General features: G+C 42.0%; 1 protein-coding gene across 6 annotated transcripts in view; it reads right to left on the reverse strand.

Annotated features, from left to right (window-relative positions):
• DGKD (diacylglycerol kinase delta) overlaps window positions 1-22,289 on the reverse strand; it is a 46,342-nt gene that overhangs the window by 4,106 nt on the left and 19,947 nt on the right. For 5 of the 6 annotated variants that reach the window (XM_010716602.2, XM_010716601.3, XM_010716599.2 and 2 more), the window contains 23 exons: window positions 22,150-22,275; window positions 20,854-20,956; window positions 20,188-20,350; window positions 18,093-18,201; window positions 17,196-17,335; window positions 16,354-16,438; window positions 15,735-15,829; window positions 15,536-15,635; window positions 15,109-15,382; window positions 13,105-13,266; window positions 12,227-12,355; window positions 11,213-11,309; window positions 10,177-10,287; window positions 9,285-9,381; window positions 8,416-8,523; window positions 7,475-7,588; window positions 6,987-7,121; window positions 4,251-4,402; window positions 3,405-3,516; window positions 3,148-3,240; window positions 2,662-2,781; window positions 2,220-2,337; window positions 837-967 (listed from right to left, as the gene is read on the reverse strand). In XM_010716602.2, coding sequence (XP_010714904.1) covers window positions 837-967; window positions 2,220-2,337; window positions 2,662-2,781; window positions 3,148-3,240; window positions 3,405-3,516; window positions 4,251-4,402; window positions 6,987-7,121; window positions 7,475-7,588; window positions 8,416-8,523; window positions 9,285-9,381; window positions 10,177-10,287; window positions 11,213-11,309; window positions 12,227-12,355; window positions 13,105-13,266; window positions 15,109-15,382; window positions 15,536-15,635; window positions 15,735-15,829; window positions 16,354-16,438; window positions 17,196-17,335; window positions 18,093-18,201; window positions 20,188-20,350; window positions 20,854-20,956; window positions 22,150-22,275 — 2,874 coding nt within the window. The remainder of the gene's footprint in view (window positions 1-836; window positions 968-2,219; window positions 2,338-2,661; window positions 2,782-3,147; window positions 3,241-3,404; window positions 3,517-4,250; window positions 4,403-6,986; window positions 7,122-7,474; window positions 7,589-8,415; window positions 8,524-9,284; window positions 9,382-10,176; window positions 10,288-11,212; window positions 11,310-12,226; window positions 12,356-13,104; window positions 13,267-15,108; window positions 15,383-15,535; window positions 15,636-15,734; window positions 15,830-16,353; window positions 16,439-17,195; window positions 17,336-18,092; window positions 18,202-20,187; window positions 20,351-20,853; window positions 20,957-22,149; window positions 22,276-22,289) is intronic. The other variant, XM_010716600.2, reaches the window with a different exon arrangement.

Consider the following 22,289-nt stretch of genomic DNA (forward strand, 5'->3'; position numbering starts at 1 on the left):
TGAGAAAAGAAAGCGCACACAGATCTCAAGGACCTAAGCTGGTAGCCAAACAGATGCAGGAAGAACCAACGGATGAATGGTCACACTAAAAAATGTGTCAACACTTGGGCACTACACAACAAAGCACACGCTGTAGCTGGATGGCATGCAGAGGGATCAGCTACACAAATTAGAGCAAAACCTGGAACAGAAAGCTGGTCAAAAGCACAAACAAAGATCTAAAGGTCACTCAACTAATGCCATGCATTACTTTAGGTCAAAATATATTTCTGCAAGTCACCAGAATGATGACAAAATTATTTCGTACGTGCAAAGAACCACCACTTTCAATTTTCCTCTGTGGTGAAAGCGTATCTCAATGAGAAGAAAAGCTGTGCAATATCCTTACTAAGTACTATTTCTATTCTAGGAGGTTCTCTCCATCTAGCAGTATTCTTCTTTTAAAGAAGTGCAATGATCTATTTGTCCATTGACTGTAACACAAAACCCAAGTTTTCCCAATCAAAACGTATTCTGCAAAATGGTTCAGCAGCTGAGAAGTTGAAAACTTAAAACTCTCAAGAATGCTTTCTGCAATCTGTGTGCTGGACTGTTTTCCATCTCCAGGAAGCTGTGGAGAGTTACACAGCTGGTCTCTCAGCAAGCCCTCCTACCCCTCTGCTATTCAATATCAGATGGTCCGAAATGGCAAGAAAATAAAAGAAGGCTGCAATGAACCCATTCATCTTGCCAAGACTCGTGGAGTAACCAGTGGGCACACCGTTTCCAAGCACATTCAGCACAGAAGGTCATGCAGATGAAGCTGGCTATTTCTGGTGAGCCAATCATGAAAGTACCTTGAGGTCCCTCCGTTCGAGGTGCAGGAGCTCAGAGCCCCGGACGTCATGCCGGATGAAGATATCCTTATACTCACAAAGACTGAGATGCTCAAGCCAAGCCGCAACCTCCTCCGTTCCCCAGAGGTGAACTGTTAGAGATGGAAAAGCAGGAGTGCATTGAGTACCCAGAATCCCAGAAGAAAGTGAGAAGTGAGGACACCGTCAGCACTCAGTGCCAGAGGACAGCAAGCAGTACACCACAGCCTCAGAACAAAGGGAGGGAAAGAATCTGTAGCACAACCTGCAGCCTCAAACACAGGAGGTAGGGTAGAGTAAGATCAGAGTTCTTCTCTTAAGTAGAGGCTATAGCTGCAGTAAAGCCAGGACAAGGTGGATGTTTGTTTTGATATAGCACTGAATATCCTTTTTTCCTTCTTCTTTTTTTTTAAATTTACTCCCATGCTTAAGAGTAAATTCATTGATATTCCTGTGCTCACAAAATGGTCATAAAATAATATCAAGAATCAAGCATAAGTTAGCTTGCTATTATGTATTGTTTCTATGTATGAACACTTGTGCTCAGTAAACAAAACAGCAACCCCACTACCTAAAGTGTGAGGAAAAGCTTGGTCTTCCACCTTCTTGCACAGCCTCTAAATAAGAGAAGAAAAATGTTCCCAGGTTCTGAGAGGTAATGAATGAGCACCAGCATACTAGACAGGAGACTGTACCCACAATTCCATGACAGAGGAAAGGACCCAGGAACCCACAGAACAGATAGTACTTCTGAATTTTAGGAGGAGGTCTTCATAGGTAGCATATAAACCAAAAATCAAGTAGCCAATTGGAGAGAAAGTGTTCTGATTGACATTTTGTTGATTCGTGGCCAGCATTCATCTACTGACCAGTAGGATTAAAGATCAGGGTGCACCTGGTGATGCTGATTCCCAGCCATTTAGACATGATGACTGATTAAAATCTTGAAAGTGAGTCACTGAGAAAAACATAATTAACCATATCACAGAGAATCAGTAGTGAAAAGACTGGAGTTATGCGGACTTGGGCCCCACAGTCATTTTGATGCCTAAAATGCCAAAATCCTCAAATTCTCTTCACTGAGCTCCTTAAAAATATCCCAGAAAATGGCCAGATGTAGGCAGAACTCTTCAGAGGGTACCTCCTGTTTCAGCTCAGAAATATCTGCTTAGTACTGAGGGATCATGACTTAGAACACAGCAATAAATTACTTTGCCGTGTCAGAAAGATTCCATTCCAAGAAAAGGCAGAGGCGAGTGAAACAGAAGAGAGAGAAAACATGAGAAGAAACAGAGAGAGAACGTGAAGTATTGCGACCACACTGGTATGACAAAGAGAGAGACAACACATGAGCAGTCTTGGTACCCGGCAATCCCATGCTACTATGTGTTTCCTTATTTTTGTTGTTCTTCTCTTTTTTAAACTTGGTCACCAGCCGGAATTTGCCGCTGCGGCTGCGTTTAGAATAATCCAGCATCTGATTCTATAGGAACAGAGAGAGAATGAGGAAAACATACATAAGTTCACTGGAACAGACCAAAAACAAGAACTGTCAAACTCAGGTCAATGACTTTGCAAAAGAGGAAAAAAATTCTAAACTCATTCTCACCAAGACAGGGAAGGAAATGGAGAAAGCTGATCCCAAGTCAGTCAAGGGACATCAGCAGGAAATTACTTTCCTTAGTCTTAGGGAGTCAACTTTCCTTCTCAGTAATTTTTTTCTCACATCAGTCATATATCCACAGGAAGTCAAACACAACCAAGTAGTGAAAAACAGCTAAGAAAATACAGCTGTGGTCCTCCTCACCTCCTCATCACAGGGCTCCATAAGCTGCCACAGCCAAGGGATGTATGCCAGTTTCCTCAACTGGAGGTCCATGTCTGCCAGGGCTGCTTGGAGCTGCTCCTTTTGGGGAGGATCTAATTGCTGGATCAGAAATAGAAGCAAAGTAGAGTTAAAAGCCGTACAGCGGAACATACAGTCGTGTCCTTGCCTTGAAATTCCTAGCTGACAGGGCAGTTCCTCATTTTAGAAGGATATGCACAGCAGCCACCCCACTCAGACTTTGCCCAGTTAATAATTTGTATCTTTTCTGAGCTCCAAACTGAGCAAACTAGCCTGACTGCTCATCATATCTATCCAGCAACACCATTCCAATTCCTGTATGACAACATTTTAATTGACTTATTACAAAGACAAAGATGACCACGACCAATGCTATGTTGCTGCCAAGGCCATACATATTAGGAGAGGAGAGGAAGTGAGAGGCCGCTTCACTTCTGTGTTTCTTACCAGTGCCATCTTGCCTGCCAGCAGTAGTTCCGTCTCATTATGCAGGGCTTTTACATTATTCACCATCTCTACAACAAGGCTGCAGTTCAGACCCTGCAGGAAACAATTTACTTGCAATTAAGCCTGGAAATGTAGAGGTTTGAGCAGTCAAAAGGAAGAAGTCTTAGAGAAGCAAGGCCTACATTTGGTCAATCAGAAAGGGATACCAAGTGCTACAGAACAAGAACCAAAAGAAAGATGCCAAGGGAGTGAAGTACCTCTGTAGACTTGGATTTAGCGTAGACTTTGTCCATTGACTTGGAGCTGGCATTGACAGCATGGGCAAGCTCCTGTTCCATGTCCTGGTAGGATTGGGCTATTTCCCGAATGCTAAAGAGAGAATTACAGATTGCATCAGCATATGCTCAAAGCAAGAGATCTTTTCTGACTGCGTATCTCTTTTAATACACATCAGACTGACAGGTACAGAGAGGCACAGTCTTCTCTGGCAAAGCAGGGCTGTTCTCCCCTCAATGGTGAGCATGCATAGGCAAAGCAAGGCAGATTTCACATGCACAACTCCAGACATTCAATTCTGTGCATGAGTTGAAATCAGTTTGAAATGCGGCCAAGATATTTTAATGTGAAGTGATTTAAAAGGCTGCTGCACACACAGCAGTTTAATTGACATTTCTTTGGTATGACTCTGGGCATTTTCCCTCAAAAGCCCAGACCAAGGAGCAGAATATCTGAGTAATGGATGAGTATAAAGTGACATCTTCGTGATGCTGGGCATCAGGGTTACACGAAACCAACTTGCCACAGGAGCTCCTAGAGAGGACTTTGTTTCACTTCTGCTAACAGTCACTGACAATCAAAGCCATTGGGTTGTTTCAAAATTCAGTGATCCCTTTTTGCTCATGAAAGTAATATATTTTATTCGGAGTAACTTAAGAAAGCCTATTCAACTTCAGTCCTCATGCAGCTGGGATAATGCACAATGAAAATGCAACTCCCAGCAACATGGATAAGCATGGTAGAAGATGAAAGTGAACAGAAATGTAGGACAAGAACATTAGGCACCAGAGAACAATTTTATTCACCAAAAGCAAATGGAGCCTCACCTGTGGATCAGAGCACCTGCAGTTTGACCAAACTGGTTGATCTGGGTGGATTCTTCTTCAGACATGATCTCTGGTTGCAGAGAGAAAGAGGAGGGTCGGGACAACTCACACTTCTGTTTGTCCTCCCAGGACTTCAGGGTACTCTCAAATGCCTAAAAAAAAGCCACAGCAAGCAAACTATAAGATACTGTAAGATAAATCTCTTGTGAAACGCAAGGGTTTTAAGTGGCCAATGCCTGTAAAACACACGTTTGGTATAGTCAACTTTTGCTGTTCAGCTGTTGGTAACTTTGCTAACTTTAGCAGTTTCAGCTGAGCTTTTCCATGTCACTCCCCTGCCTTGGCTTAGTTTCTATTTAAGTCTTATTTTAGTAAAATTGTTAGTCCACTTCTGTGTGCCAGACCCCAATTCCCCAGTGTCTTTGCTTTGAGTATCTATACTGCCTCTACACTTTGCAGCAGGAATCTGACTTCTGACATGTGTCCCCAAGACAGTGTCTTCTGTTATTCAGCAAAAATCCATAAGGTTGGACAAATTACAAGTTTTGGGGGAAGGAAGGAGCAGCAGAATTACTGCACATCTCTCTTCGAGTTACATCTCAGAGCTGAAAATTAAAAATGTTCAAGACTTTTCCTTATCTGGAAGTAAACTGAACTTCTGCAGTAAGGGCAGGACTAGCAGCTGAACACAGAGCTAGGGCCTGTCCTACCTGCAGCCTTACCAATATTTCTGCTACCATCAGCTAGTGCTGAGGGAGCAGAAGCAAAACAGATCCAGTGCAGAAGAATCTAAATTGTATACGGTGAGAACAAGAACTGACACAACTGAATCACTTGGCAAAGAGAGATGGAGCAAAGAGCACATGAAATCAGAATAGAGAAGATCAGACAAGGGAAGGGACCATAAAGGGGACGACTAAAACAGAAAGAATTCAGAGAAGAGGGGGGTAACAATTCACACCACTCACAGGGGAAAAAAAAATCAGAAATTTGTGGAGTCAGAAGAGGAAAGGAGAATGAGTGTAAAGGGTATAGGGGAAAGGAAAAGAAAATGGTAGTCGTGGATTCTGGTCTGGAAATTCAAGTGAGCACAAACTAGGTCAGGAGCACAGGGCTAAGGAGGGAGCAGACGATCCAGTGTCTAACAGAACACGACTGCCTGGGGACACACCATTTTCCTGCATTTGCAAATACCTGTGAAGTCCTGAGGTAAAGCACTGCCTTCCCCTGCTGCTTCTCATACAAGATAAAAACAAGCTTTGTCAGCTCTGTAGAAGCTATCTGCTGATCTCAGTCTTGATGATGTCTCTTCAGTGGTTAGATAAGGCCATGAGGTAATGTGAGTTTTTCCAACTTTGGTTCAGAAGAAACTAAACATCCCGTACCATGTTTGAAAAATGCTACCAGAAGTATGAGGTTGCACACTCAAAAACAGGACCCCACCTCATCTACTTCACAGGACAGACTGATTCTGTGTCATGAAGGGAAGGGTGTGCAGTGACAATCACAAGGACAGCAGAAATAAGGATAAGCCTGTGGTCAAGATAAGAATTGAATGCCACTTTGCAAAACTGAAACTTGTTGATCACTGGCAGCTCCATGCCTGCAGAACCTGATTTGCAGGTAGGGAGAAGTGGGGTGGCACAACAATAGCATCAGCTAGGCCAATACACACAGCACACTCTAGGGACACGTGTGTCCCATCTGCCTTTGTGCTTCCTTCTCCTTTCCCACTAGGACTCACGTACAGGCTGCCTTTCCTTTTCCCTCTCCCACCTTTTCAGCAGGAATCCTGTTGCATTTGACTGTGTGCTATCTTACTCACTCTCCCTCTGAAAAACGAGACATTGCAGAAGCTCTCTGCCCCCTTAGGAAAGACTGTGCACATATTTCTGTCTCCTCCACCCTAACATCTGCCAATACCCACTGCTCCCTCCCAACTAAAGGGAGAGCTTGGGTATTTCCCTGCGCTATCATGACAGCGGCCTTGCAGGCCTACCTTGCCTTTCTTTTCACACTATCATACTTGCAGCTTCTTGACAGGGAATGTCCCTGGTCTGTATCAGGCTGCTTTCCCTTTTTTCCTGTTCTTAGTTATTCTCTCTTTGCCTGTTTTTCAGCAGATGTGTCCTTTGCAGCTGACTTCAGTTTGCTCTCAAAGCATGCTATGCTGGTAACTATTAAGAACTTTTGTCAACAAAACTGTTTATCAATGGACAATTATTGAGCTCTCACTACAGCAATTCCTTTATCTTTTCCCTTAGCTTCCCACCATTCAATACTTTAAAATAGCAAGAGGACTTTCCTTACGTGATAGTACTCATCAGATACATTTAAAACTTAAGAAATTAGATGAGCACATGCTGCTGAACCAGGCATGAGAGACACTTTTCTTAGCAAAGGAAGTTTAAGTCACATACTGAACAATAGTGAGAAATCAAAATATTGAACAGTTGAATCTAGCCAGTCCACTGGTCAGAAATTCTGTGGGACAAACAGCATGTTAAGAAATGTTGTGTCACTGGGCACCTAGAAGAATGATGCAAAATAAACTTGCCAAAGCTTTACCTATACGATTCCCCAAGTAGTGAATGCAAGCTCAATCATATTCTTTCCACAAAGTATTACTTCTTGCATCTACCAAGATAAGCTTTCATGTGTGGCCACTGACACACTGCAGGAATACGTGACATCAGAACAAGAGTGCGCTGTGCAATGCATTCAAGGCAGTCTTACCCTGTCTCGGGTCAGGGTTTGTGCCCTGTTCTTATGAACAATCCAGATGTAGCCCGGAGGCTGGATCCAGGCTTCTCCATCCACTTGGACAGGAACTCCCTCTTCTCCCAGGATGGCTATCTTCACAGTTCGACACTGCAAGAAATGATTGCAATGCAGAAACACTGCTTTTCCAGAAGCACGAGAAACTCATTCCAAAACACTTCCTCAGGTACAGTAGCTTTGTTTCTACTAGATCATGCAGGCATCATTTGCTCTGTCTTTGGACCATCATATTTAGAAATGCCCATCTAACTCCTCTCACAATGAACACCAGAATAAAACTCCATATCCACATTGCCCCTGAATATGCACCTTCTCAATCCCAGCGGATCTTCTTTCATGGGCAAGAGAGAACAGGAAGGAAGGCTCTACAGAATGAAACTGGCAAAAACATCACTTGGCTGGAGGTGGAGACGGCAAGAAGAGTTCATAAAAGCAATTGATACCTGTGCAATCCGATGATGCTGTAGGTTTATCACTCGTGACACTGCCATCTGCATGCTACCAAACACGGCTACCACCTCCAAAATCTTGTCATCGAAGGAGGGGGCTGTAAATGTCTAGTCAAACACAAGGGAGGGAGAATTCAATTGACATACAGCTCTGTTAGAGAGGTTTTCCTTTTCACCCTGCTGGTACAGAGTTAGGGTTTAGTTTTCAGTTATGCTATTTAATCTATACAGAATTAACAATGAGGATAGAAGGTGAAGATTTGCAGTGATACCAGAAAGATAAAAAGAGCCTCAATATTTCCACCATGCTTCCAATGGTGAAAGCATAATTCTAACACAAAGACTGTATCCATAAGGGAATAATTATTTTTATGAGAATAGGCACTCCTTTCATTTCAAATAATACAACGTTTCTGACTGGATCCAGCTCCCTTTTCCTTCAAGGGGCTTTACTTCTCATGTAGACTGAGGGCAGAAGGTCAATTTCATAAAATCTCAACCCAAGCCATTCTGTAGGCGACCTTAAAGCCCATTCATTTCCAAACTCTGCCATGGGAAGGGTTTCCCCTCACTAGATCAAGCTGCCCAGGGCAGCACCCAGCCTGGTCACGAACACCTCCAGGGATGGGGGACCTACAGCTTCTCTGGGCAACCTGATTCATTGCTTCACCACCTTCTGAGTAAAATTTGGCATACTTCTTGGAAGTGAAGTGCTCAGGACAGCATCTGGTTTCTTTCTGAATCACTACAGATTTGCTTGGGTGCAAAGCGGCTGAATACTGACTTTTCAGTATTCTAGCCAACTCCCAAAAGAAATACAGGCAGACATGCCCCTTGTCCTTTTCTTCAAAGCTCTGTACTCAGCTCTGTCCTGGAGCCAACAGAAGCAACATCAATTTAAAACATTTCCTGAGATATCTTAAGAGAATACTCACATCATCTTCCTTGGTTCCACCCCAGAAATTGGTGCCTCCTGCATAGCTGGGAATGTTGAGTACAGCAATTCCCTGGAGGCTGGGCAAAGGGATTGGCCTCCCATCACACTGTACAGAAAGGAAGGCATCATTACTATCAGCACAGCAGTAAAGAACGTCTTCCTGCCACTGCATATATTCTAAGAACAGCCTGTATGGAACAGCTAAGCAATAAATTAATTCAGGTTTCTTCAGCTTAATTTTTCCATCTAACAGAGTAAAAGAACATATTCATTCATGTTCCACCTCTCCTTTGGCAGAGGTAGGCTGTAGAGAGAGACTGTTGCTTCTTTACACCAGACAGACAAAAGGAACACCTGAGAGGGCTGGCAAGCCTTTTAGTCTATTCCAGAAAGGGGAATAAAACTTCTGAACCACCAATCAGTCTGCTGAGATGAGGGTCTCCCTGTTACAGTCATTTATACTGTGGGTAGGCAATATAGGAATAATTATTTTTCTTGTTTGATCTACCTTATAAGCATAGTTAAATTTAAAGCTCTCCTTCACACCATCTAAAATGCTGTCTTCACATGAGACACCACATCTAACAATCCTACCCATGCTTAACATGGAGCTGGGGATGGTTACTACTTCCCAACATGATGACGCTTCTTATAATGGGCTGAGAATACAGGTTATTTTCCAGAACTAGGAAAAACCACTTCCAGCTGCCACAAAGATACAGCAAGTACATTGCATCGAGCAGGCAAGGGAAACATCCTAGTCAGCAAGAAGAATCACCATGCCAAAAACCCCAAAATCAAAGGATCTGAAGGAGATGCAATCAGGTATTCCAGTTTTGGCACCAGAAGGACATGCTAATTCCTCACCTCCAGCAACACTTTCTGCTCCAGGTTTTTATACGTTCTGTGCAGCAGCTCCTTGGTCCCCAATACTCCATACCACATCATGTTTTTAGTACGACTTCTAAGGGAGCAAAACAAAAGCGAAAGGGTCAGGAGTGGCATTCACTTTTTCACTCAGAGGCAAAAGCATCCATATAGTTTGAAATGGCACCTCCTACATCCTAAAATACTAATGAGCTTTGCTTCTAAAAGGGTCAAACTCAAAATTACCATCACTTACATTAAGAAAATATTCACCTTGAAAAAAAGTGTCATGTAGAAACTTGGGATAACTGAGCAACATATATTACCAGACACAAAAAGAGATTCCCACAGCACAGAAGGGGTCAGTCTCATACACCAGGACATCAACAGTGGTTTGCAACATTAGCTCATGTCAAGAAAATGTACCAACCCCATGCTATACAAATCATCTTCTAGTTGCCCAGGTATTTAAAAGGCCAAAGCCTGAGACTGATACAGTGGTTGTTTGTATTAATTTAGTATCAAGGCCAAATTCAGCCTCAGTAGCACTTAAAGCTGAGATGTGTTCTTATCTGAGCTAAACAGTAAGTCCAGGAGAAAAGCCTGTGTGTGAGATTACAAAGTAAATAGAACTAAAGCACTGCATCCACACTGATGTAGCTACTCTAAGATCCACAGCAGCATAATGAATCAGTAATAAATTAGAAAAATCATCTTCTCCATCATGATTTCAAGCCTTCTTCCTAACCTTCAAAACAGAAGATCACACAAATGAGACTGATGATGTATCTAATCAGCATATTTCCAGACAACTGGCTTCAAAAGCACATATGAAAACATAAACTGATTTCAGTCACTTCTGGCAGTAGAAATCAGTCAATATCAAACCCACCTGCATTTCTCTGGGTGCTCGTCACGTTTGTTGTTGAAGTCCAAAGAAATCTTCGCATCCAGTCCAATTCCAAAGTAGTTATTCATCACACACTTCTCTGTGTAACATTCACTGTCAAATAAGAAAAACAAAAAACACAACCCCAAAACTCTCACTCCTAAGTCTATACACCAGGTGGGATACATCTCACATGTCTCACTTGTCCACCTAATGAAAAGGTATAAAAAGGTGGAGAACAAGAAGGCTGTATGTCAACGTGCCAGATGAGCACTGTTGGGAAGTGCCTAAAACTTAAAACCACAAAATGGGCAACTGAGCAGAGGTCCCCAGTCTGCAGCCTGTGACCTGAGTACTTCACAGCCACAAGATCTGTGGAGGAATTCTCCCCCTGCCACCAAAAACACACTCCAAAGTCTACATTTGAATTATAAAAAGCTACATGCCTGGTCACTGGAATTGAGAAAAAGGCACACAAAACATTTGCAATGCTAATTGCTAAAGTATGTATATATTAGTGTTAATTACAGCCTGACAAATAAAGTCAGAAGTAACCTCTTTTTAGGGACACTGAATCCCATGAGGAAAAACAAACAAACAAACACATTAAATATGTATTAACTGAATTTTTCTGTTAAATAATTTAATAGAAACAATTTGAGAGAGTTCACATCACATTTGCTACCTGTTTGCCCTACTGTGCCCTGTCCACAAGATTTCTTTGACCTCCATGGTACTGATTCCCACACAACTTCCTGCCTGCTCACTGAAAGCTGGAGTAATTTCTGAGTGTTCGGAAAAAACTGATTTGGATTTCACTCTCTCACCTAAAACCTGAAGTCTTCTACTGTGAGTCTCACATGTCACTGCATGTATAATAACTACATAAGATGACCTTCACTGGCACCAGCATATGATTTCATTTATATAACTCTGAGTTGCTGCAGTCCATTATTTAGCTCTCCAAATGTCTCTACTTGTCAGCACAATGCTGATGTTCATTTGGAAATGCCCACTGACTTCAAATGGGCATACTCACAGATTTTCAGGCTCAGAGTTGAAGGGATCAGCATGGATCAACAAGCGGCTGATGACAGAACTCCCAGGCAAAGACCCAGACATACCAGCACGGATATCTGCAGGAAAATTGGCAAGGAGAAAATCATGATAGTAAATAAACTGAAAATATGTCATTTCAGCCTCAGACTAACGTTAACTCCAGTCACTCACTGAGGAAAGCAACGAGCAATAGTGCTTTTTTCCACTCCAGAAGGCTCAGCACTCTCAACAAGAAGACTTTATGGGATTGCCTGTTGAGTGACACGATGTCACCTGAGGCCAACAGACACATGAGAATGGGCAATGGCAGCGTATTCACTACAGTAGGTATTCTGCTCCAGGGTGAGACATGCAACACCCTGCTTCACGGAGCAGGAGAGAAGGAGGACTGAAATTACTCTCCTTGTCACCCAAGAATTACCGTCTCCAGCTTCTGAAATTATTTGTTGACAACGCACCAACATTAACTTTTTCAAAGAGAGAGAAAATAGCTTCCTTCCAGAAGAATCAGTCTGTACCAGAAACTGGGGGAACAGGTAGAAAGACAGCACTAGAGTAATGGACAGAAGCTGCTACACAAAATGCATGAGGCTGGAATTTTGCTGGGTTTGTGCACTCTTCACACAGATTACTGCTCCCAGTCCATGGCTGCCACTTTCCAGAAACTTCTCTCAGCAGCCTGGCACCTTATCAGCCTTCTCAAGCTCCCTGAGCTCAGAACCTTCTTGTAACTGATACATAAATTCTGCCACTGCACAGGGTTAATAGAAATCTGTGTTTAGGTCTCAGCTGTATTGAAAATTATTATAATCATTCCATGCCTCCACTGTTCTGTTCTAGTGGAAAGTTATCTACAAAGAGACTTATTTCCAAGTGGACCCAGCAAAAGGACATCCGGCAGAAAAAATTCATGTTTTATACAGAGGCTTAAGCCTGCTCTGTTGTCACCCATATTCCAGTGGGCTGCTTGAATGAACAGTAGTATTACACTCACTTGGGTAGAGGATTTTTGTGTTCAGCATTGGCAAGTTGTCTCGATTTCCTGTCTGGGGAGGAAGAGATGCAGAACTGCCCAGTGATAAACTTCCTTTGCTTATTTGTCTTTCACAAGGAGACTTGGATGCTGTAAAACATAACACAAACATGGCTATTGACAAACATGATGTGATTCAGACCAGCACATAACAGCACAACTTCAGCAGGGAGACTGGGTTAAGAATCAGTCAATGACAAAAACACTCCGGCCACTGTGAAAGAGCTGTCATGAAGAGACAGACATGAGGCATATATGCAGCCAGAAAACCTCACAGACTTGAGGTGCAGAAATGTGACAGGCAATTATTAGAAATAGAGACAAGAAAAATCTTCTGGTGCCAGCAGCATGACAGACAGCATATTTGGCTCCCAGTTCATATTCAGTTAAGTTCCAAATAAACTTGGAGCGATTGAGGATCTCTAAAATTATTCACGTAACAGACTTATTTAAACTAACTGGATTCTGTTCCCTGTCATCTGTAAAGGATTGGCAGGAGCTTACAGGGATGAATCATCAGGTAGATGACACGAAAAATTCTCAAGCCCATTTTTGTCCAAGCACTGGAAGCCAAGAGAATGCAGATTACTGCTAAGTGGTAAGAAAATTTTGGAATCCTAGCTGTCATATGCTAAGAAATTAGACCATCAGCAACATATCAAAAAATGGTGCATATGAACACAGGGCTGAACACAGAAATATGCAAAGCCAAGCATCTGAAGTTAACAAGTAGAGAACAGAATATGGAAGGATACACGTAACACATCCCTCACTTCTTACAACTAACAGAAGTGCAGTTTGCAGGTGAGAGCTGCACGGTTGCAGCCCTGAAGCAGTACCTTTCCTCTGGCTCCTCCCTTTGGACAATCCATAGCTGCTGCTGTGTGACGACTGCAGGGAGATTTTGTCCTCATTCCTTAGCTCCTTGCCCTCTTCAGAGGCTGAGAGACTAAGCAGGAAGCCCTCTTGCTCCTGAGTCTGGGCATTCTGTTCATCTACAGCTATGAAGAAAGAGAAAGTAGGTGATTACAACGTTTCTAGGAAGAGAACACATCCCCAGTGACAGAAACAAGATCTTTAGAGTCCCATCATACTGTAGGGATTACTTATATGAAAGCATAGGAATAACAAAAAGTGTTCCTGTATCATCTGCCTCACCTAAACTCTGCTCTGAAGAGCTTTTGGAACTGGGATGGCTTAGTCTTTTGCTTTCTCCGCAGAGAGCTTCAGCAATGAGGTTCTAAACAGAAGCATCCAACTTTAAGCCTTTTTTTAATTCAGGCTTCCCAAGATGCAAACTGTGCTGCAAGTGCTGGGCTTCCACTTATTCACATTCAGATGCTGCCAGAAATTCTAACCAGTGGGACATTAAATGATTGATCAAACTGAATTTTCTGTTTGCTTAATCTGTAGTAGGCAATAAGACAAGTCACTTGAAAAGGTCTCTTAGATACATACAATCAGGAGGAACTTGGTAAAAAACAATACAAACAAAAGAAAAGATCAAATGGCATTCTTTGGAAGAAGGAAAATGGTTTGGACAAGTTGAATAAATACATCTGAAATGTAATTGGAGTTTGCCCAAGAACTGGCAAGAATTAAAGCTAGCACACTGCTTAAATAATCAAATATAAACAACAGTGCTTCCTCCCAAATGACCTCTCATAGGGTACAGCTGAACTACCAGCTCACCACTTCTTTCAGAGCCTCTCCCTCACCGTGTGCTGAATTTGCAGATCATGAGAACTATCCACCAGGAAATCCAACCTGCTAGCTGAGCAAATAAATAAGCAAACAAACAAACAAAGTATTGCTGGATTAAGCGAATAGATTGGGTTACAAAGAACTACAAAAAGCATCAAATCAGCACAAGGTAAGCAGCAGCAAAGTGAGGCAGCACCGAGGTCAGGATCTCTGCTTCAGAGAAGCAGGCTATTTGCTCAACTTCCATCATTTCATGTATCTTCACCTTCAACAAGGCTGCACACAATGATGCAGTGCTGGAAATCCAAGTAACACTGCAAAGATTTTTAACTCATTACAGAGTTGCTCTCTACAGTGCATGTTCAGGTATACATGGACAAACATCTGCAACTTCAATACTTTTATCTTCAATCAGAAGCTGTTACATACTTCCTTTGGTCTGAGTTAAACCACCAGGTTTATGACTAACATCTGCGAGCCTGAAGCTTTTTGAAGGAAATGAAACTTAGAGCTAGGGGTGTGAGTGGCTGGGGTCATAATAAGGGCCAAGGCGAGAAGAAGAGGATCACCTGCCCAGGAAGTTAACACAGGAACAAGACTGATTTGTATCAAGGTACAAAATTATAACATTTTCCCAGTAAGAAAGCTCATTTAAAAAGTTTCTGCATTCTCTCTTGCCTTGTGCTACAGTTCATTGCCTTTCAGTTGTACCACTGCACTGTTTTGCTGGGCTGTACTATAAAGAGATTTCTGAAACAATTCAAGTAAAAATACTTAAAATACTTTCTTCCCAAGTATTTTCAGATCTGTTTTACAGCAAGACCACACAAACAGTTGCGCTGACACAGTTGTGGTATGGGTGGGGACAGACAGGAAACCCAAATGAACAGAGTGTGGGAGGGTAGTGACTTCCTAAACCAGCCCTTTGGGGAGAACATACCTTGAACTTCAGACTCATTTACCAAGCAATGTTTCAAACACTGGGGGCTTAGCAGAGATGGAACTAGACAGCCAGGGCTAACAAACAGCTTCTCCAGCTAAGGAAAGCTGTTGTTAATAAAGAACTCTACTCTCCTTTGGAATAATGGAAACACTCAAGAGCCCATAATAAGCCACAAGCAGGACTCCTAACAAGTTACCTTTTTCTGCATGCTCTATAATCTGACGAATGGCTTTTTTCAAGCTGTTGGCTCTCAACATGAGCTGTTCCCGGGGGCGAAATATCTGGGGCCGTGCAGTACATGAAGAGCCCACTGACCGCTCACTGGAAGAATCACAAGCACTGCCTGACCCATCACCATCTTCGGTTTCCTCTGCAATGGTGGGAGGAGGGTTTGGCAGAGATGAAGATGCTTGAGATTCATCATTCAGTGTCTTCAATAATGAGTCCAGCTTCTCCTTCAGGACAGAGCACTACAGGGTGAAGAAGAAGTTTTAAGCAGGACTAATAGTGGGTCTAGATAGCTCAACCTTTTAGAGCTTGCTGAACTGCTGCTATCCTATTTCTCTGAAAACCACAGTTTTCAATGTCAGAATAGGAAACCGTAACCATTTTTTCAATTTTACCTTCCTGGCCATGACCTCTGATTCCTCTGAGCTTTCTGTTGCCTTCTCATAGGCTTTCCCTACTCGAGCCACAAAATCCTTCACTGTCTCACAAAGCACCCTAGACAAAGATGGTAAGGAAAACACAGTCATGCAAGGATTGTTTCGGGATCTTCACAGTGCAATTTTCATTTAGAATAATTCTCCTTTAAGTACTCACTTGGCTGAGGAGATGACCACTGAATGTTGGTCAGAAGTCAAAATTTTGGACAAATGAGCAGCAACAGAGTCTTCATAGAAGAGAATCTTCTGCACCTGGTGACAGTCAGAAACAAGCCACTGAGGTGCTGCCTCCCAAAATCAGAGCACACAATGTTTATGTTCAGCTCCCCAGAGAGTACCTATCACTACATAGCTTCTTTTTTGCCTTGGAAATGTTCTATGGTCCAGAATTTATTTACTCTCTGAAGACTATGTTTTGATGAAAAAACTAATTCTGAACCTAGAAATCATCAGCAGTGCAGTTCTCAGCATCTCTAAAGCCCAATGTTTAAATCCACAGTAGATTATAGTTCCTGTGACTACTACTATGCAGCTTTCCACAATTTCAACAACATATCATGAGAGCAGAGTAGTCAATTATTTCCTGTCCCAAAGCACTCCCTATGGTCATTGACTCTGTTAACCTCAACCTCCTCTTTAATATTTCACTGATTTAAAGCCCCAGGATCTATGTAGGTCCTATGACATCCATCTGAACTCTCATCTTGTCTCACTGCCTCTCATCTTGTCCATTCTGAGGCTATTGCTCCCTGCCCCTTCTGCATCTTGCAAAGTACCTCCGAATCCTCACTGAAATCTTCAGTGACTGTGGAACTGGAGGCCTGCCGAGGGAGTTTGGTTTCATACACCATAATGCTCCACCTGTTGAAAAGGAGGCATAATAGATGTCACCGCATGGCAGATGATTTCTTCCTTTACCCAGAGGATCTAACTGGTTAGAAACTTAAGCAGGATAAAGAGCACTTTGTTAGGGGCATAAATGATGTAAGGAAGTCACAGGGAAGGAAGTCACTGAAACTGCACAGGGGCTGAACCAAGGACAGAGAGAGGGACAGAATTATGAACAACTATCCCACAGCACATGCATCTTCTCTTTACTTCTTTCCTTACTCACAACAATTCAATGGGCATTACTTGATTCAACATGCTAGAGGCCAAAATACAGTTGTAAAGACAAGAAGTTTAAAATGTAAGAAGATATAAAGGTTATATCAAGAGGTAAACATGTCCATTTCTGCGTTCAGCTTTCATTTAAAAGCCAAACTCAAGATAAATAGCTTCAAATTTCCCAAGAAAAAACAGTTTGAAACATCACGTGTGAGGTTGTCAAATTAAACTGACAAGAATTCTGGAACAAGGTCAACTCTGAAATAAAGTCCCACTCAAAAGTAAGAAAACTGCACTGAAAAGAAAGCACAGATACTGTAATTGACCTTGCATTCCTAAAGGAAAGTGGGCCAATTTCTGGACACCCATTTCCCTTACTACAATTCCGCAGCACTGACACAGAAAGCAAGACTAGCTTTTGTTGATAAAAGCTGACAGAAGATTATCAAAGAAAATTCAAACTGAAATTACTAAGAAGCCCAACAGATGCAGCTTAGCATTGATTATTCACCTGTCCAACATTTTGGTACTCGCCCTCTCCAGCTTTTCCAGGATCTGTGGAAGCTGGGTATCATCATCACAAGCAGATCCCCAGCCTAATACGCGAGCAAGATCATTCCCTGTTCCCAGTGGCAGCACTCCCAGCTGGCACTGCATCAGAGAAAAAGAAACAAAAATTGATATTCAAATGGAAAAACACAAACCACAAACAGCCAAAAGTAACATGATTTATTTGTTACAAAGATTCCTTATTGAGAAATAGCAAGTCCCAGGGGGAGGGGAAGCAGCTGGATGAAGAAAACAGTCAAAAGAGCTTGCAAATAAGGAAAAGTTCTCTCTGCTTTTAAGTTATCAGTTGAGTGAGGAGTGTATTACCACTACCATTCAGAGCACCTTGCTAAAAAGTACTGCATCCCATGGATGGACTAACTTAACCATCAGGTGGCGACATTGCCTTTTCTGTAAAATCAGCACAGCCATCGCCAAGACAAAATGGAAATGAATTAAACGCTGTATGACATCTCTATTCCAATGAAATTTCTAGGTATCCCAGGCTTGGAAAGAGCATGAGAATTAAAGGGAATTGATGAGAATTGCTACTGTAGTTGAAATCCTTGTTTTCTAATGGCAGCTCTTTCCAAGTATAAGTTCCTGCTGACAATGCAGCAGAATTAACTCAGAGCCACTCTAAAACTGGATCTTGTGCAAGGAAATTGCAGAGGAGCACTGCAGATAGGAATAATCAATTAGTCCAGTGCTGCTTCTTGCAGAAAATGACTGCAAATACACAGTTATAGTAAGCTTTCAGCAGCTTCAGTCTCAGGGCAAACTACAGCTGTATAATCAGTAGAAGTCCTCCGCTGTTGTTCCTCCCTTCTTACACCCAACAAGCTCATAGAGCAGGTACCTGCTTGTGAAGATTGAGGCTATCAATTTCAGAGAGAACCCAGCCAACACTTCCATCCCCACCGCAAACCAGGATCCGGAAAGTGTCGAACTTCTGAAATAAGCGTAAACTGCAGAGAAGGGAAAGAAAAAAAACAACCAAGAAAGATGAACAATCAGATGCTATAGAAAGGAATGGTAAACAATTCTAATCCAGGTTATGATCACGTCAGATTTACTTCAAGCAGGCTCTGATTTCACAATGAATACAGGCCACTGTCAGATTAAAATGAATTCAAATGATTATTAATAAGGAATTATTAATATGGCTAAGCAATTTACAATGGCTATTCACTACAGAAATATGACCCAGGCGGACTCTCCTTCTAAAGCAAGGCACTTTTGTCTGAACAGAAGAGGAAACAGGCATGTGATAGTTTTATCCATTGAATTAATTCCTCTTTGCACATTTGCTGCTTTCAGCCTAACACTAGTTATTTGTCACTGCTGAGAGTTCTCTGATGTCACTGCCTCCATACTCAAGGCCATGCCAATTAGAGCAAGACTTGTAGTAGAGCGGGAACTGATGCAGTCATTCAGAAAGCAGACAACTACAAGAGCATATAAAACCTCACAAGCTTCAGAGCTTCTGGGAAAGCAACATCAATCAACTCTCTGGCACCTCATCTGTCTTGCAGGCAGCGAACAGCACTCCAAAACAAGTGGGAATTTGTTTTATTCACTCTTTCCAGAATACTAGATGCAAAAACAACCTCTCCTAAAGCTGCTTGAAACTGTCTCTTAGTGAACACCTCCCAGAACTATCGCCTGCTTTTATTCATTCATTTTAATCTATTCTTTATTGCCTAGAAAGTATTTGCTGTAGCACGTGAGAATCCTTACTTCTTCAAGCATTACTGACACATCTATCAGCAATGACAACATCTTAGGGTACAATTTGGCACAAGTTTAGAATATTTCAATTATTAAGAAGCAGCCTTTAATCCGTACCATCACTTCCTTTTTAAAAAAAGCAAGAGCAATCTGTTTGAGAAGTATGTACCACAGCTCTCCTTTCCTTTGCTTCTGCTTATAGGCACTGTCCGACTGGGGTGAGGAAGAAAAAAAATATTTAATTTTAAAAGTTCTCTGTAAATTATTTATCAGCCAAGCACATCCTCTGGATAGCACACTGCAGTTTTAAAGGTCAGTCTTTTGCAATGCACTATGGCAAAGAACAACTTCTTATGATAGCAATAACAGTCTGGAGCAGCTCTTAGTGATCACTCATCCCAGAATGGATGCTTCTAGATTTAACACCCTGCATCTGCAGGTCATAGAGTTTGAGTTAAATACAGAAAAATACAATGGAGGTTCATCCTGTGTTAGTTCTTGTAATAAAAAGCACTGATTCATAAGACAGTTACTCAAATCCGATGCAACAGAAGCATTTAGAGGGAGCAAACTAGAGATCAAACTTCTTTCTTAAATAGAGCTGCAGAAACACAGCAAAGGGATTTGTTCCACAGTTCTTCTCATTTTCTTTAATCAATACTTATTCTAGTGAAATCCTGCAAACAAATCTGAAATGCCAGATCATTAGGCAGAAGCAACTGAAAGCACTAAGTGACACTTTATCAGCCTTGTCATTAAATCTTTAAAGGATGGACGGTTCACACACTTACCAGGTTATGTCTGGATTTATCTAATTTTAACAGTATTCATTTGCTATCTCTGACATCTGAATGTGCAGTTGATTTAACTTAACACTCATTGACAAAATTTCAAGATGTCTGTTACAAGTCCACTGTCGGACTTCTTGGATTTCATCTTTCCATGCTTGGTCTTCTTCCAGGGGAGTGTTGCTGGAATTCCCCCAAAATCCCTCAAGCTGTTCTGCTATTACTGACAAATGGATAGAGCAGTCTTCTTCAACAGCATATATTTTGAGTTAATCAATAGCACTAAACACTGAGAGGTGAAAACTCCCTCAAACTTTACGTGTCCAGTCTCCTCTCTCAGGAATAAGTTCTTTCTTACATTTGAGGATGAGCTTATATAAACATGCTTTGCTGGTATTTACAAGGAATGTACACCTCTATAGAATATCTGCTTACCCGAGGTGAGGTCCTCCATTCATAAGGTCAAATACCTGCGCTGGATTCAGTAGCTGCTTGAATCTTCGTAGAAATTTTACTCCCTGGTTGTCTCCACTTTTTGAGTTGACAAAGACCAACAAAGGACTTGTGCAAGAAGGTGGGCAAGTAGCTTTCCAGAAACCTGAGTTAAGGAAAGATGTGAGGGGCAGGGAGGAAAAGTCAAGAGGTGGAATGAGAAAACAAACAAACAACATTCCATACCCTAGTTTGAAAAAGTTAATACATTCCCTGTGCTTATGGCACTCATTGAGTACATGCCAAATGTGCACAGCCCTGAATCCAGCACGAACCATAGCTCATGCTGCCAAATGTCACACTTATCATCTAACAGTATGCCAAATTTTGCAGCTTCCCCGGCCCTCCCAAACCGCTTTTGCAATAGAGTTGGTTCTTCATAAATGTTAACAGCTGCAGCTCAGCAAAAAACTTGACAGAGTAATAAACTGAATGCAAAAGCAAAGCAAACAGCTCAACACCATACGTCAGCAAGATCTTCTAGTCTGGAATTGCAACAGCACCAAAAGCAGAATTTTAAATCAAAAGAATCTGGCATTAACAGTGTTAACTGGAAGGACTGTGAGTGAGAGGAAGAGAAAGAAGGCATTACTTAGTAATGATACTTACCATCTGAATCAATGCTGTTAAGAGCAGTAGGAGGAATGACAGATACTTTGCACAGCCCAAGAGGGCACTTGCTTGGCAACAACTCTTTACATGCTGTGTGCACCTGAAACAAACAAATTCATTTCAGATCCTTTTGGGAACTGTGATGTACAAAGAATCATCCAACAAGAGGTTTCAAAGGGTAAGAAGGAAAGAAAGATGGAAAGATCCCTAGGAAGCGTCAATCAGTTAGTTATGTTACAGAATGACCTATCAGGCCTCTATTAACTCTCCTCTACTCTACATTAATATGTACTTTTTCCAACATCTGAATTCACAAGACTAGCAGTGTGAGTTTAGAGAAGACCAGATAACAAATTATGTTGCTTTAAGAGCCTTCAGGTGCTGTGTTTTCAAAATCTCCTCCCAAAGAAGCTGTGGATGTCCCATTCCCAGAGGCATTCAAGGCCGGGCAGGACAGCTGGACAGCCTGATCTTATGGATGACAGCCCTGCCCACAGCAGGAGGCTGGAACTAGAAGGTCCCTCCGAAGCCAAGCCAGCCTATGTTTCTGTGATCAAACGTAGCAACGAAAAAAACCTGGAAATTCAAGAAGACGAGGCAGGAGCACATGAAGGACACAAGAACTGAGAGAAGAAGGGATTAATCAAGCCACACAAAAATAAGTATGAAGTAGAACAAGGCATTTAAGACATTAGAAGACTGCAAGACAGAGGGTTTATATGGGGTCTGAGCATCCCTCTGAAACATTCCATAAACTCATACTTTGTAACGCTTCCCTTATTAATCTCAAAGACAACTGGAAATATAGCAAGACCTGTACCACTACAGTGCTCAGGCAAGATAAACCTACTGCAGTGGGAAAGGAAACTACTATTATCAAAATAGCGTTGTATTCTCTGTAATCTTTTTTGATGCATCTTTTCAACTTGTAGAAATGCCAAATAGCAGCTCTTTAAAATCTGAGATCTCCCATACCTGAGGCACTGATTCATATCTACAACGATTAGATTCTTCTACAAAAGCTCACTATCAAAAGACAATGAGCTTGCAGAGAAGCCAGGTATTAATTTCGGTTCTTACTTTTATGCATCACAGTGGTGCTTTTCAGCACAATTTATACTCCTACCTCTTGCAGCCTCTCTATCATCTGGAGAAAGCAATGAAGTCCTTCAGAGCAAATACTGTCAGCATTATTAAGAGATTTCATTTCAAGTAAACTTCATTAAAGGGACAAACCATAGAGCTGATCAAAGACTACCCTCTTACTGGAATTACCATTTTCATTCAACTTACCATGGCTTTGCACCAAAGGCAGCGCCAGTCTTGCAAACGTAGGACGCTGCCACAGGTTTTATCACACACAGTGCATTTGGCACTCACGGGCAGGTTTCCTTCCAACCACTGATGTGGCATTGAGATCTACAAATGGAACA

The sequence above is a fragment of the Meleagris gallopavo genome, chromosome 11 (genome assembly GCF_000146605.3).
Source record: "Meleagris gallopavo isolate NT-WF06-2002-E0010 breed Aviagen turkey brand Nicholas breeding stock chromosome 11, Turkey_5.1, whole genome shotgun sequence".
Lineage (NCBI taxonomy): Eukaryota > Metazoa > Chordata > Aves > Galliformes > Phasianidae > Meleagris > Meleagris gallopavo.